Source organism: Rhipicephalus microplus, chromosome 1 (assembly GCF_043290135.1).
Source record: "Rhipicephalus microplus isolate Deutch F79 chromosome 1, USDA_Rmic, whole genome shotgun sequence".
In the NCBI taxonomy this organism is placed as follows: Eukaryota; Metazoa; Arthropoda; class Arachnida; order Ixodida; family Ixodidae; genus Rhipicephalus; species Rhipicephalus microplus.
Genome location: NC_134700.1, coordinates 182,845,164 through 182,861,957, shown reverse-complemented (window position 1 = coordinate 182,861,957; position 16,794 = coordinate 182,845,164). Strand labels below are relative to the sequence as shown.

The 16,794-nt window shown below is 44.2% G+C and overlaps 1 protein-coding gene across 5 annotated transcripts in view; it reads right to left on the bottom strand.

Moving 5' to 3' along the window:
* Window positions 1–16,794, bottom strand: part of LOC119178093 (uncharacterized) — a 29,499-nt gene that overhangs the window by 10,467 nt on the left and 2,238 nt on the right. For all 5 annotated transcript variants that reach the window (XM_037429255.2, XM_075888726.1, XM_037429256.2 and 2 more), the window contains exons 3-5: window positions 14,137–14,245; window positions 7,027–7,143; window positions 3,070–3,221 (exon numbers count right to left, since the gene is read on the bottom strand). In XM_037429255.2, the coding sequence (XP_037285152.1) occupies window positions 3,070–3,221; window positions 7,027–7,143; window positions 14,137–14,245 (378 nt within the window). The remainder of the gene's footprint in view (window positions 1–3,069; window positions 3,222–7,026; window positions 7,144–14,136; window positions 14,246–16,794) is intronic.

Below are 16,794 nucleotides of genomic sequence, written 5' to 3'. Positions count from 1 at the left end.
AATTCGTGTAGCCTTTCGGACAGATATTGACACCAGGAAAAAGCACATACACCTTTACACTTAAAATATTCTCAGTATTAATCAGGATAGTAAACAAAGATAATGAATCTGGCACTACATGCAGTGTAAGTGATTAAATTCCAGATAAATATACCGAACTATATTTCCTTAATTTTTACATGATTTCTTCCCCTGAGTGCATAATGCAGCACAAAGTCACATTTGGATTGAAAAGTTCCACAATTGTAAATATATACGACTGTAATAATCATAGTCATAAAAATTTATGATAAAACCATATCATCCACAAACACTATACAAGTTAGGAATAATCCCTAAGAAATCTTGGAAGGCAATTATTTTTAAAGTTGAACCCTAAAAGTTAAAACATAAATGCAATAACACTGCAATCTTGCCTCCAGAATGAATTATATATTGAGGTCACAGTAGTACAATGGGAAGCTATTTGAACAGTAATTTTTGCAACTTTTCTTCCACCCCCAATGAATTGTTTTACAACTGAGATCATAGCAGGAATGCTCCAAAATTTAAAAAGTCTCTTTTGAAGATCACAGAAAACCTTCAGGTGAAGCGTCCTTTGAAAGCTCCTCTGGGTCTTCCCAAGGATCGTTTCTGCCGCTGTATTGCTCAACAGGTCACACTTCAAATAAAATTTGACCTGGGTGTCCCGCTGAGGCGTCGTGCCTTTATCCTCAAACACAGCAACCCATTCTTCTAGCCATTCAGGTAAAACTACATTAATGCTTGTCAGCACGGACAAGCTGCCACCGCCACACCTACGCACGTGCTACAGATAGCTCAATGCATTGTAATGCTGGCCACGGTAATTTCTGCACAACCTATGGCGAGCAAACACCAGCACGTCTCGTAAGTTACCATTTTCAAAGAGGCACGGCTAAGCAAGAAAACATGAAGACGTGGCCTTTCTTCCAAAAACCAGCAAGTGTACGTGTGGTCTCCACTTGAGGAGACCCCATCACATATATCCCATTTCGTGACTCTCTTCATTATCTAAACAAAGATGGCAGTGCAATCTAGATGCTGTGCAGCGATGTAGTGCATAACAAGCTCGCACCAATGAGCATCAAAAGTGATCCCTGCTGCAATTGAGACATAATATGATAATATCTGCGGTTTATAGTCCCACAACCAATGGTGATGACGAGAGATGCCTTAGTGTAGGGTTCAGAAAATTTTTACCACTTGGGGTTCCTTAACGTGCACCTAAATTTAAGCACACGGGCCTCAATCCCGCGACATGCAAGCAAGCAAATGAGCAATCGAGAGACTGAGCTTGTATATTCTCCGTACTGCAGAGCTAAATAGTGCCAAAGTGACAAGCAGGCGATGCATCGCAGGTTGGGGTGTTCGTCATCAAAACAAAGCTTGCACCTCAAGCACTTATAGTGGTCATAAACTCTATACTTTGAGAAGGCAGTAGACCTACAAGCCCAACAAAGACGTTCTCCAATAAACACCTTTGTCACTATGTTTAGCGATTATTTGGCATAACAGATGTAATCACCACCGACAAGAAAAGATGAAACGCCTGTCTTGGCAATCCTCTTCCTAATGCCCCTGTGACTTCCTAATTACCGTAATTACTCGAATCTAATGCGCACCTTTTTTCCGGTTAAGCGAGTTCACAAATCGCATGCGCATTAGAATCGAGTACGAACAAAAAAATTACGGTCAATCTATTGCCATCGGCAAATCCGAAATGGCCGCCCCCTACGTGCGTCGGCATGGCGCGTCGGCCATTTCTGCCTATGTGTTTCCCATGTGCGGCACTTCGCACGTGTGCTGAGGAGTTCGTCATCTAGTAGTGCATTAGCATCGACGGCGTGGAAGGGCCGAGTCCAAAACTCGAGTGCACTACGATGCCGCTTTTAAAAGAAAAGTCGTCGCGTGTGCAGAAACAGACGGAAATCGGGCCGCATCGCGGTCGTTCGGAGATCCCGAAACGTGCGTGCGGGACCGGCGGAAACAAAAGCAGAAGATTGTCGACAGCAAAGCTTCACGCAAAGGCTTCAGTGGACTACAGCAGGGTCGGTTTCCACAAATTAAAGAGCTGCTCGGCGAGTATGTGCTTGAGCAGTGAGCGGCACAGCGGCCCATGACGACAGAACTGCACGAAGTGCGGGCTATGCAATTAGTCTTAGAAAAAGGTCTAATGCGGAGCCAGTTTAAAGCGAGCAGGTGCTGGCTAACTAGCTTTATGAAGAGGAAAGGCTTTTCCCTCCGAAGGGGAACATGCCTATGCGAAAAGTTTTGCGGAGGAGTACGATGAAAAGCTTCGCAGTTTTCAGAGGTTTGTCCTAAACTTGCGGCGCAACAACGGCTACCTGCTTGGGCAAATCGGGAATGCCGATCAGACGCCTCTTTACTTCGACATGCCTGGCACCACAACCGTCGAGAAGAAGGGGGCGAAGCAAGTTCGCGTGCCGACATCGGTCCACGGTAAAACTACAGTGGCGGCAATGCTCTGTTACACGTCAGATGGGCACAAGCTTCGCCCGTACCTCATATTTAAATGGAAGACGCTCCCAAAAGGAGTTGTTTTTTCGAGTGGTGTGATCGTGCGAGCCAGCGAGAAAAATGGGTGCGCGTTGCAATCGATGTCTTACGTTTTTTTTTTTTTTTCGTGGTGGAAATCGGGTGCACGTTACAATCGAGGGCGCGATAGAATCGAGTAAATATGGTATCAATACATTATTACTCTGGCCACCATTTTCAATATATACTAAGAACCTTAAAATCCCCACGAGGATTCTGAAGAAAGTAAGAGGAAAGCTCAAAAAAGTGCTCGTCAGTTTAACAAATGAAGTTTCTTCACTGCAAAGAGTAATCTTTAGCAAGCACTGAAACTCCAGAGGAAAAAATTTACAACAAAAAGCCTGTAGCAACTCAGGAAAAAGACGCTGGTATTAGTCATCCGGATGGCTATATACTAATGTTTTACAGGAAAGTGATGCACAAATGATGTGACACCCATGCTGTCCTGTCCAACGTCAGCCCTTATTTCCAAAATAACCACCGCACACATACCTTGTTCTTTTGAAGAAAATCCTCGTCTATCACCCACGGTGCGTCCCTTAGAACTTCGTCGACGTATCGACAGTGGCGAACTGCCTCGTACCGCTCACCATCCGTCATCACAGTTCTTCCTTTCATTGTATGAGTGAGCTGATCACTGTTCACTGCGAGGGTGAAAGCGAGCGCGTACACTAAGTACAAAAAACACTCTGCAGGATTTGCCACACGTGGGTGCGAACAAGGAGTTAATCTCAGAAAGTTGTTCAATATCAACTGGCGACCACAATATGAAGGTTGTCAGTACCACTAAAGCGCCATCGAAGTCTGGTGAAAATGGGGAATCAAAAACAACTGTCACACGAAAAGGCTGCAATGAGTGGTCACGTGACACCCTCTGTGCACCCCCTTGTAGCAAACATGGCTGAACCATGAAATACTCGACTTGAAAGCACAATTATGCCTTAATCCAAGACTAAAATATCTTCTCTTACAAAAAAAATGTTTCCTTAATGTTCAGCCAAGTGCCTTAAAGTTACCCATTTGGATGACTACTGAAAGTTTTGAAAATTTATTAATATAACCTTCGCAAGATCGATGAAACTAACAGGAGAACCTAGTAAATGAAATAAAAAAAAATATAGAAGAGGAACTTTTCCACACACACAGGGACAATTGGTAGTATACTTAGTTAAGTAAACCGAAACCTCCTATAAAATTTGCTATCAATTTAGTGAAACAAAAATCTAAAACATTATGCAGATAATGCATATACTATGGTTGTTCTGTATCAAAATGTACATTGGACAGGTAGCAAGCATCGAATTCTGACAATTGGAAGTAAGGTGGAAATTACATATTTTACAAGTTATTTACAATTACTGTTCATTGTGAACCTCACAAAGAGCTTTGTCCCTGTCTAAAGACTCCAAAAACCCATCCTCAAATGAGACTAACAGCATACGATGTTCGGTCTTGCTGAAACTACAGTAAAATCTCGGTAGAACGAATACCACTTTAACGAACATTTCAGATTAACATTCTTTTAAAAAATCCCGTGCAGACTGCTAAAAGTTTCAATGTAAAATTATTTCACTACTACGAACTCTTCAGTATAACGAGTGCTAATTTAGTTCCACATTATATTATTATTGCCCCAGTACTTTGAACTCATGCTCTGATATCCGTCGCGACCACCACAGCGGTACACAATTAGAGGACACAGTGAACCAACGCCTTGCTTCTCAGAAGAAGCGCGACTGTGTGGAGGGGGGGAGGGCAAACACAAAAGGACGACTTTCTTTTCTTTCTTTTTATTAAAACGGTTTACAAGCGTAGAGGCGAGGGCAACACAGGAGGGCAAGGTCAGCGAGGCAGAGGGCAGTGTGGGAGTTGCAGAGCAGGAACCGTGGGTACGAAAAACCTGAGACAGCGAGGGAGCAGAAAACTAAATGCGAGGAATTTTCTTCTTTAGCTTTGTTTTCTTCGGCAGATGCAGTGACAACCGCAACACTTTGAATTTGTCTCATCTTTGTCACTTCTACATCTGATCTAGGAAGCCAAAGGGGTATAGGTGTTCTCTGAGGAGGCCTTGTCAGTCGTCTTCACCTTTTCGGTGATTACTTATCACGTTTGCAAAGCAAGTCGGCGTTCGCGCTGCGGTGCTACTACAATAAGTTCATCTGTGCTTGCGACGAAGCGGAAGCAGTTTTCGCTAAGGAGAAAGTGGAGAATGTGGATAAGCTGGAGGCCTTCGCGTTGTAAAGTTTGTGCTGCACGTGTCAAAAAATAAATAAAAGACTTCTTTAAAAAAACGTGCATTTTTTGGTGTTCACTGACGCATTTGTTTTTTATCATGAAAAATGAGTTCAAGGAACCACAGTTGTAAAGGTAAGTCGTTTTGGTCGGTAGAAAAGTATTTATGGTTAAATTTTGGGCTTTCACTATAACGACCTTTCAATATAACAAACGAATTGCCGCAGTCCCCTGAAGTTCGTTATACCGAGATTTTACTGTATACTACAATTACAGTGCAATGACAAAAGCATCATACATATCTTTCAATAGATGCAAGTTTCTGGAGTACTGGAAACAATTTACGCTACTCTGCAGCCACAAGCTAAGTGCATGAAATACTTTTTAAATTGGCTTTCATAACCCTAACCCTGAAAGCCGCACGTAACTATTACCATCCTAAGTGAAAAAGTATTTTGCCAAGTTCAAGCGATAACAGAGATGATACTGACCCTGACAGAAATGCCTTGAGAGTGACTTGACAATAGGCATCTGATAACTTCTTATATGCTAGGGCTTAACGGTGAGGATTGTAAGTGCCTTCAATAGAAATCCATATTTAGGTTTAAAAAAAAAGATAGCAGTAACAACCGTGTAGGTTTTGGTACCCCACTGTATTGTTATACAACTGCTACAGCTTTCACACAGCTGTCAGCCGTTATGAATAACTGTGTTGGTGCAGGAACACTAATCATGGTGATAGTTTCCGATGCTGGATGAACACAAGCAATCTTCATCATTTTTGTGCAAATACAGTAAAACCTTTTCAATTCGAAGTCACTGAGGTGGCGAGAAATTTTCGAATTAAGCAGATTCTCAAATTACCAGAACATACAAAAAGTGGGTTGCAATGAACTTTAAATTATTGAAGGTAATCAAGACTGATCGTTTGCTGTGTCTGCTAGTTTGCGGCTCCGAGGGTTGTGCTTTCCCGCAATACTTGGTCTTAATTTCGCCGCAAACACAGAGTAACGGTGACTTATCCCTGTTACCGAAAAAAAAAAGAGAAAACGCTGTCATAATCAACTGAAATGCGCGAAACAAGATGTGCTTCACTGCAGCACAGTAGTAACAAGTGGGCAGCCTGTCGCCTGCTCCTCGCTGAGTCAGCACGTCATAATGCGGCCATTCCTTCTGGTAAAATAAATTATTGAACATTGGCCACTGTGACGAAATTCGCAATGTTTTGGCTGGAAAACATGATCATTGAAGCTTTGGAACTTAGTTTTCGAAGTAGGCGTTGCAGGCAAGAACTCCACCAACAGTATAAATGTGCAAAAATCTGGAGCAACTGGCAATCGGAGGTTCACATACATTGCGAATTTGGCCAAACTTTTCTTTACTAAATTCCTTTACAATCCCAAAAAGAATAGGTATATGATAACATGCTGACATAGATAAAAAGATGCAATATGGTGCCTGCCCATTACTAGTGTGTTTAAGAGAAGCACGTCTTGTTTTCTGCAGCCGCACATTTCGGTTGGCCACAAGACTGTTTTTTTTTCTCTCTCTCTCCTTTTTTTTTGCATTGGATATAGTGGGGCTGGGGTGCTTCAGCTGCCACTTATTAGTATTGCTATGTTACATTGCCTTATGGCTGTTAAGGGCCATCATTTCCGCGGATTTACGGCGAATTCGGGATCGGGAATTCTCACACAGCATCCAAAGTTAATGGTGCTGACAGCCACGTCAAATTATCCACTCAGACTTACATTGCAAATACAGGACTGCGGTAATATTTCAAATTATGTGGGATTTTGAAATAACCGAGTTAGAATGAATGGTTTTACTGTACCATATGGACTAATGTAAGAGCCGCTCTCTTTTTTGAAGGCTTTGAAAAAGTGGACACGTTACAGAGGAAATTATCCGCAGTCATCCATGAAGCCAAGTTGAATGTATCGCTATTAGACTGGCATGTTTAGTATACTTCCAGCAGCACCATTTCGCAAGCAACATCCTGAACTCCAAGCCTTCCTCTTAAATAGGGAAACTTTTGCACTTGCTAATAGCACGTCAAAAATTACCATAAAGCAGAGTTATTCATCCTGAATTGAGTATTCCAGAACAACTGTCATCTAGCTAAATGTTACAAACAACCAAGTCACAATGGGTTTCTCAGCCACGTTTTCCAGCAATTGCAGGCAAATGCAAGATTATGCGAGACGTGCTACTCACCCCCTACAATGAGATAGACATCCGGGAAGGCAGACTTCGCTTGCATTAGCTGCCTTGCATGGCCTTGGTGGAACAAGTCATAAATGCCATCAGCGTACACCCTAATTGGCCGAGGTGCTGTGAAAGCAAGAAAGTGCATGCAATTTTAACATTCACAGGACATTCAACAGCCACTTGCATTGAAACGGTGCGACAACATCAGCATGAACCGTAACCTCAACAGCAGCAACACATGTTTGATTACCAGGGCTTCACTAATTTACCAGCGTGAAATCACCATTGCAGCCACCTACACTTGTTTGTCTATGTGTTGCATGCATGACTTGATCGGCACTGCACATTGCGAAATTTTGATAAGGACTTTCACATAATAGTTCACCTGCCCATTCCATGATTAGGCAGTCAGACTGGTAAACTTTCCATTTCACTAAATAAAACAGTTACCATAAAACGTGGTTGTCAGTCTTCGAATGTTTTCACAAGTCACATATAAATACACAAATATTTTAGCACTGGGCTGCAGGGAGCAATCATTGCCATAGCACAACTGGTAGATGTGCAGTGGCACAACATAACTTGGATGTTGTGAGCTAGGTTCAAATTAGCAGCAAGTTGTTTTTCATTCACTTTCATTTGTCCTGTATACTATAATTTCTATGCCTTGAGTATAACTACAAATAACTTCCCCCAAATTTTCTTTTTGCTTCACATAGATGTGTACGACCCAGAATTTAGTGACAAACAAACATACAGTAAAATGTAGCAGATAATGTTTGCACCTGATGTGTAAATGACCAACATGCCAATTCGTAACCACTAAAATTCTCACACATGTTCTTTAACAATGGTCCAGCTGTACCACTTTCAATCTCGCAGGGAAGAACGATCACATCACAGAGGTAAGTGTTTCAACAGAACTTCTAAAATGATTCCTGAACAAAACAAGCAGTTGACCCAAAAGAAAAAAAGCATTTTCCTTATTTTACGTTTTAGCGATGGGCCCGACCTTTGTCAGAGTGCTAAATCATAGCCACTGCATTACTCAAGCAGGTGTTCTGAAAACAAAATTGATTGGTAAGCGTAAACACCTGTGCCAGCAAAATGACATCACAGGAAAGTTTTATAGTGAAGGATCTTGAAAGAACTTGATTTACCAAGTACTCCGGCAAACATTACATACACGCCCCGATTTTTCATACATTGCCGTCTTGCACACGAGGCAACACAGCATCCTGAGAATTGAAACTGCGACCTTGTGGGACGAAAGTAGATTGAGATGAATCAATTATTAATTGTGCTGATTAAATGTCTCGATTACATAACTCAGGATTGAAAAATCAGGTCAGAAAAGCGCGCTCATAAGAAAAAACAAGATCACCGAGAGGAGGAGGAGGAGGAGGAAGAAACTTTTATTCAGAAAAAAAAAATTGAAATGCATGCAGTTTGGTCGGGCCCTCAGTCCAGGGCTCCGCTGGCACGAGCGGCTCGCTGGACCTGGTCAAGCAAAGCTATTTGGCTCTGCTTGTCCTCGTCCGCAAGCCATGCCTCCCACTGCCTGTGAAGCATGTGTGGTTGCTTCGTGATGTGTGGGCTGTCGATGTGTGTGGGCCTCTGGGTGCACTCCCATGTTATGTGGCTGAGTGTTGGTACTTGTGAACACCACGGACAGGTGTCTTTATATCTTGCGGGATATATTCTACTTAGATGGTACAAATTGGGAAAGCTATTGGTTTGTATTCGTCTCCAATCCCTGCTTTGCTGGCTATCCAAGTCCTTATGTGGAAGCCCATATTCCTTTCGTTGTTTCCTTTGTTGGAGGAGGATGTCACGCGAATTGGAAAGAGGTTCAACGTCGTGGCCTGCCGTCGCTCGGTTGGTGATGCCTCGAGCTATACGGTCTGCCACGACGTTCCCCTCCAAACCTTCGTGAGCAGGACACCATACAATGTGATGGTCTCCTGTTATGGGTTTATTCAAAAATTTATACGCTATTTTAGGTAGCGTTCCTCGGAGAAACATTCGGCATGCCGCCTGTGAATCGGAGAGCACAACCACTGATTCTCCCCTGATTTCTGCGTTGGATATGGCTATGGCTATTGCTGCCGCCTCTGCCACTCGTGTGAAACAAGTTTTAACCGACGCCATTGTGGTGTGATTTTGTGCTACAATTGCCACTACATGTGACCCTCTGCTCGCTTTACTTACGTCTGTAAAGACGGCTTCTGAGCTATTCTGAAATGCTTTGCGTAAGGAGTCTGCTCTCGCTTTCCTCCTTCCTGCGTGATACGTCGGATGCATATTTCTGGGAATAGGCGCTACAGTTAAATGTGTGCGTTTTTCCGCATCTATTAGCACCGTTTCCTCGTCACAATATAACGGTCGCAATGTATATCCCATCTTTTCCAGAATTCTTCTCCCATGATAGCTTGAATTGAGCCTTTCTTTTTGAGATAAAAGCACCGCATTCGCATACTCCTCAAAGGTATTGTATATGCCCAATTTCTCTACCCTCTCGGTTTTGGCATTTTCCGGAATCCCCAATGCTGCTTTGAATGCTTTCCTTATTATTGTGTTTATTTGCTTTGTCTCCTGGTTTGTCATTGTCTGGTACGGTAGCGCGTACGTAACTCGGCTGATCACAAATGCATGAACAAGTGCAATGGTTTCTTTCTCCTCTAGTCCCATTTCGCTATTTGCTATCCGCCTGATCATCCGGGCCACATTCGCCGTGGTTCCCCGTAGCCTTTGTAGTGTGTGTGACGTTCCCGAATTTCCTTGTATCCACATGCCAAGCACGCGTATTACATCTGCCTCCCTGATTTGTCTCCCATCCAGCAGTACTGCTACCGGTATTAAGTCCTTTTTCTTTGCGTATCTTGCCCTAATTCTAACCATTTCAGTTTTTTCCGGCGAGCATTGCATTCCTGCAGCTGTCACGAAAGCTTGTATTTTATCTACTGCCTCCTGGAGGGCGTTTTCTTTGTCCGCATAAGAGCCACCCTTTGTCCATAAGGTGACATCGTCTGCGTAAAGAGCTGCTCCTAGACCTTTTATATTTTCCAGCTCACATGCGAGCTTTCTCAGGCCGATATTAAATAGTATCGGGGATAGCATGGCTCCCTGGGGGGTGCCTCTATTTGGGTAGTCGAAGGTTTCAGATGTAACCGAGCCTAAAGAAATGGTAGCTTTCCTGCTTGTCAGAAATGACCGGACATACTCATATATTCGTTGGCCGCAGTTAATCGATTCGAGGCCTTCCATTATCACCTTGTGTGATATTGTATCGAATGCTTTCTTGATATCTAGTGCTAGTACGAATTCGTCGCTTGAACCTCTGTTTGGGTTCATGACGTCATTTTGCAACAGCAGGAAAACATCCTGGGCCGATACATGTGGTCGGAAACCGAACATATTCACCGGTAGCAGACCCTCTCTCTCTACATAGTCTGTCAATCTAGTCAATATTGTTTTTTCAAAAAGCTTACCCAAGCATGAGGTAAGGGAGATTGGTCGGAGGTTCTTAATATCTCTTGGTTTCCCTGGTTTTGGTATTAACATGATGTTTGAGTCCTTCCATTCTACTGGAAGGTTTCCTCTATCTACCCATACCTTTTCATTAAAGAAATCCGTGATTCGTCGAAGGGCCGCATCACTCAAATTTCTAAGCATAGAGTTTGTTATTTTGTCTCGTCCTGGGGCGGTATTCTTTTTGAAAGACTGGGCCGCCGCATAAACCTCTTCAAATGTTATAGGAGCGTCTAACTCTGGTTGTTCTTTTCCTGCATATTTGCCATGTACCACTTCACATGCGTCTTGTCCGACATATAATTTCTTGACTTCGTAGATAAGTGCGTCATCGTTACCTTTAAATTCATTCTCCAGAATTCTTAAAGCCCTGTTCGTCATTGTTTTTGTTGCCCCTGGATCGATCATACTCCTCAGGATGTGCCAGGTCTTTTTGGTTCCTAACGTCCCTCTAAGTGAGTTACTAAATTGCCTCCAGTTACTGTTATTTAGTTGACGTGCGTAGTCATTGGCTTCCTGTGACAACTGAGCTATCCTTATCTTCAATTTGCGATTAAGCTTTTGCTTCCGCCATCGCTTTGTGAGGCTTCTCCGCGCGTCCCACAAATGTAGCAGGTGCTTGTCGACTGCTGGGATTTCCACGCTTGTTTCTATTTCCTTTGTCACTTTCCTGTGTGCCTCCTTTATCTGTGTCACCCAGTTACCTAGATCTATTATTTCCCTTTGGTCTCCTACGTTCTCCCTAAATTTGTTCCAATCAGATATTGTCGCTTTCCCCATTCTTCTTGTCGTGGCGGCATTAATAGTTATTCCGAGAATGTAGTGGTCGCTTCCCAAGTTTTTTCCGAGGTGCGCCCATGAGACGTTTCCTTCAGAATTTGTAAACGTTAAGTCCGGTGACGTGTCTTTTGTTAAGCTATTCCCGACCCGTGTCGGTAGGTCTGGTTGTGTAAGTTGGCAGAGATCATACCGTTCAACAAGGTCTACAAGGAGTTTGCCCTTAGGGCTGTCCTGCTTATATCCCCAATTTCTGTGTGGCGCATTAAAATCCCCCATGATAACTAACCTGTCTTTCTCTTTCAATAAACCCATCGCATGTGCTATAATGTTCTCAAAGTCCGCTCGTCTCTCCTTAGGTGGGCTATATATATTGACCCCCACTGTTTTTGGTCCTCCACGTTTTTTGGGCCACACTGTTATTATCTGGTGTTGCACTTCCTCATTGCTCACGTAGCTGACACTCAATGCGATATCTTTTTTGGTAAATGTCGCCACTTGTGGGTACTTTGGGTTAACATGTCTTATGTATCCTCTCAGATTTATCTGAAATTTGCCTACTTCCTGAAGGCAGATTATATCAGGAGGGATTGGAGATGCTCCAATAAATTGTTTGAAATTTTCAAGTTTTGTTCTCAATGAGCAGCAGTTCCACTGCCATATTTCCGTTTGCTCGGTCTTTTTATTGTTACGGTGTCTAGCCATGATTGGTATTCTCGGAATCTGTTATTCCACTTTCTTTAGGTTGTCTGGTGGGGGCACCCGGGCTCTGACAAGATCTCTTGCGAGGATTCTGCGCCTGACTCAAGTCGCTTATGGTGCGTTCCATCTGGCCTAGTTTGGCAAAAACAAGTTGAATTTGTTGAACTAGGAACGCTATCGGCGGTGTTTGTGGTGGTTGCGTTGCCACGGGCTGCGCAACGGGCTGCGAGACAACAGGTGTGCTCGCCGGGCTTTGTGTGTTGCTCGACTGGTTTAGTAGTGACTCCAGGCGCGCTATTCGAGACTTAACCTCCTGTAGTTCTGTTCTAAGTTGTCTGTTTTCAGCTACTACCCGCTTGTATTCTGGGTGTTCTGTGATCGTTGGTGTAACGGGTTTATGTTTGGTAGTGGGAGATACGGCTTGCGCATAGCTTACCGCGTCTGCCTGTGGGTTGCTATGTGCAGGACACGCCCCCGGTGGCTTGCTTCTCGGAAGGGCTTGCGCGTTCGGATTGTCCTGGGAGATTGCTCTCGGCGTCGAAGTCGACTTTGAATGCCGCTGTCCTGGTTGTCCTGTCTCCACGGCACGGTTTTTCGACGGCGTGCGGGTTCTGGAACGGCTCTTTCGGGTCCCGCCTCGTCCGTACTCCCATTCTGATTCCTCTTCCTCCGACTGAAACCAGCGAGGGGCTGGCTTGTGTGGTTTTTTGGGTGGTTTCGCTGCTTGCTTGCGAATAGGCTTGAGGCGTTTCAGACAACTGCGGTCTCCAGTGATATGGTTTCCCGTGCAAATTGCGCATGTCGGAGTGCAATTATGGTTTACTTCGGGGTTGCGCATTCCACAGGTATGGCACACGGGTGAGTCTGGCTGCGGACACACGTCGGTGCGGTGGCCAACCGCCCCACACGCCCGGCAGAATTGGACGGTGTTACGAAAAGGAATACACTCCTTCTCACCTCCTCTGTAGTAAACATATCTTGGTAGAATGTCCCCGAAGAAAGTCAAGACGGCACTCTGAGAGTCTCCCAACATCCGAGCGTCGACCAGCGTCACGCTCTGGGTGCGAAAACGGATGCTCGCTTTGATGGTCTCAGACGGGGTGTGCGGCTCTATACCGTGAATAACACCTTTTTTGGTTCCTTCACCTGCCGTAACGTAGACGTTGACCGGGTGTGGTCTTCCGTTGATATTCAAAGACGTGACGCCTCTCATCGCCATCGCGACGGTCGTGTCTGGAGTCGACGCTAGCGCAATGTTGGACCCCGGTCGGATGCGGAGAATAAACTGATCCCACCTGACTTTTCCTTGGCAAGCCTCCACTATAGCGTCGGAGATCGCTTGGGTGGTCACATTCTTCAGAGGCAGTCCCTGGTGAGGTCGGAAGACTACTTTCAGATCGTCCTTGGGTAGTGCTGGGGGCCTCCGTCTTGTAGGTCGACCCCGGCGCTTTGGCTGGTTGTCCGTCGTAGGTCTGCTGCCTGCGGAGAAGTCCCCTCCTTGTTGAAATTTCCGCTCCTTCGCCTGTTTCTTCTTCGCTCTGAGCGATTGGGATATTTGCCATCCCTCCTCTGTGCGGTCGGTCTCCGTTGGGGCGGAAAAATCTGCGGCGGCGTGCGTGGACGCCGCGTTGCAGTTCCCAGGCAGTGCTGCTTCATCCCGGTTTTGCGCGGCAAAGTCCATGACTTCTTCACCCAAACCTGGTTCGGTTGTCGTACGGACGCTGTTTGCGACTCCCCAGTCGAGTCCATAGCCGTCAGCAACCGCGGCAACGCCGTGGTTGTCGTCTTCGGGCGAGCGTCTCCCGGCGTCGCGCCGCCGCTCCTCTACTGGTCGCTAGAGGTAGCGAAGGCTCCACATGGGCGAACGAAGAAGTGGCCGTAAAAACAAGAAAAATGGTCCGATTTCAGTGAAACTGGAGTCCACCGATACCGGAGCACCTCCCCTACACGCCTGTGGCAATTTCTGGACGATTCAAGGGTTGAACCATACAGAAAAGACAAGAACATACGGAGCTCGATGTGCACGCGTCTGCACTCATCGGCATCCCAGCAGCGTCTCCAGATCACCGAGAAAGAGGGATACTTGAGGCCCACAAACGAGCATACCTTGCCCTGATGCTGCCATTTCCTTTGTGATCTTGATGCTGTAGTCGCACTTCTCTCGCTCTGCCACAGCCGCGGGCTCATCGCTGAATGGGGCTGGTGCACAGAGCGTCTGCATGGGAAAAGAAAAACGAAAAAGCACTCAAGTCTAGTCCTGCTGGTTAGGTTTTGAAGTAAACTTATCAGGCACTTCAGTGCACAAACGTATTCGAATAGGCAGACTGCTTCACCAGCTTGGCATTTCAACACGTGCTCAAAATGTTGAACCACAAAACATGAATGTATACAACTTGATATGCCACATCCACGAGTTTGCAGTGTACAGCAAACCTTGAAAATATGCATGACCATATGGAAAATTTGTTTCAGTACAGTCCTTTAGTACATAGTCGCAAAGTGCCAGTTCAAACTGCGGCATCAAAACTAAATCAGTACCTACTGAATGCAGTCAACCCGCAAAACAGTTTCCAGATTTTTTCACAGAAAGTATTTTTGCTTATTCTACAACACCTACGGTGAATATTTGGGCAGCTTTGTGTCTTCAGCCACCCTTTGCTCAAAGAATACAGGCAAGACCAGTTTCCCTGCATAAGAAGCAGGTACAATAGAAGCTCATTAATTCAAACTCAGTTAACTTGAACTTACACACTAGTCTCGGCACAGCCCAGTGTTATTTCTACGAAGAAAAACTCCGGATAATTCGAACGCGTCAGTAATCACAACAATTCATACGACCTGGAAGCCCTTGGTTTCCATCGTTCCTTGGAGCAGTCGGTGTAGAGTGATCACCATGATTTGCGAAACCAAGCCAAACCAAATTTACCAGCAGTGCGAGACAATAACACGGTAGTATTTCTCAACAGATAAGAATTCGAACGCTGTGCTCTAACTCTGCGGGGAGCTGCAACGATGCTCGTGGATAATGACAGAAAAAATGCAAACAAATTACCCGATTACTCTTACTTTTATTCGCATCAACTTTGCTATGTAAATAAATGTGTTTTGGAACATAAATAGCCCCATACATATTTCCACATTAAGGCTCAGTGCTCACGTAAATGTCTTTCAGTGCTTGTTTCTGGTGTTTCAATGGTTTATCAATTAGTTTTGCTCTCTGTAAGAGCTCCATGAACTTATTTTACAAAATCACCGGGACATAATGAGCAGTGACACCTCCTTCGCCATAACAGGTCTACAGGTGGGGCTTCTTTTCATTCTGCTCGCGCATAGTGGTGCCATGTCTGTTTATTCTAGTGCCCACCCTTAATATGAACTCAATTTAATTTGAGTCGTCCCATTCGAGTCTGAAATAAAGAACTTTTATTGTGTGTATGTTTTTCAGAACTACCTTTCTCTCATGAATGCAAATCACTTTAACCCTTTGAGTAAAGAATTTTTCTCAAATGACTTTCCTGGACGGTCAAATAATTGTAGTTTTTGAATGTATAGAAAGTGCAATGTTAAAAAAAAATATAAGATATTCAAGAACAATGTTTTGGGTCAATACCACTCATAACTGCATAATGTTCTATGGTACTTATGAGCATGGTATTCCTTGAAACATGGGTCTGCACGCATAAGACACATGTATGTTTTTTCCGACTTTTGTTGGCACACGCGCACAGAATCTTCTCTGTGTGGAGCAGCCTTGGGCAAAGAAAACTAAGTGAATATTGAGAACGAAAATACTTCACGAGTGTTCGCATAAGCAAGCCGAGAAAACCCTGAATAAAGATGGAAATCAACTTCTGCCCCTCCTTCAAAGAAGTGCTTATAAAGATAAAAATCAAGTTTTGCATGCCTCCGTTTTGATCATGTGTCAAAAATGAAAACACAAATGGGTGTTGCCCATTGGCGTCATTGCCAATCATGTGATGCCATGCTTCTTGTAAGCCCTAGGAGGTGGCAGCACCTTGCTGTAAGCACGCATCCTTCATTAAGGTGCTATATTTTAAGTGGCGGGTCAAAAACGCACCCATATGACACAGACACAGTGGGATGGAAAGCCGCTGCCGTACATGCACGGCAAAAACACTCAAAGGCTTAAGTTACGAAATAAGGTTTGCCGTACATGGGTGAATTTAGAGTTTTCAAAAGTAGTCAATGATGGCAGACAAAGCAATATTAATAACATGCAAACATGCTCAGGCTGCTATGTATGCTAATGGGCAAACCAATCGTTATCTTAGCAGGCAATCCGTCCAGCCCAACTGCATTTCTATTTTAGCTACAACTACAATTTACCCAACTTCACATAATTCTGACAACCCTCTAGGGAGCTTCCAGTTTTATAAACTCAACATGCACTCACTGGCTGTAAATTGCTCCAATGCAATGATCAAAATTAAAAAACAAATGAAAAGACTATATTTCATCATTTTAGAAGCATAATGTCTACTTGCATTGATCTCTCTTTGTGGAGAAGTACGCAGAACAAACGTGAATCAGTGTTATTGAGCTTTAAAAAAAAACCAATGAACAGTGACTGAACTTGCATAATATACGTTTCACCATAAATATACATGTTAAAAGCTTGCTACATTTTACACGTAGAAATAAAGGAATGTCCCGTGACAAATTAATACCAACTGCCACGAGTTTAAGAAGATCATGCTCATCGTGAAGAACACAATACATTTACACAGTCAACTGACTGCGTAC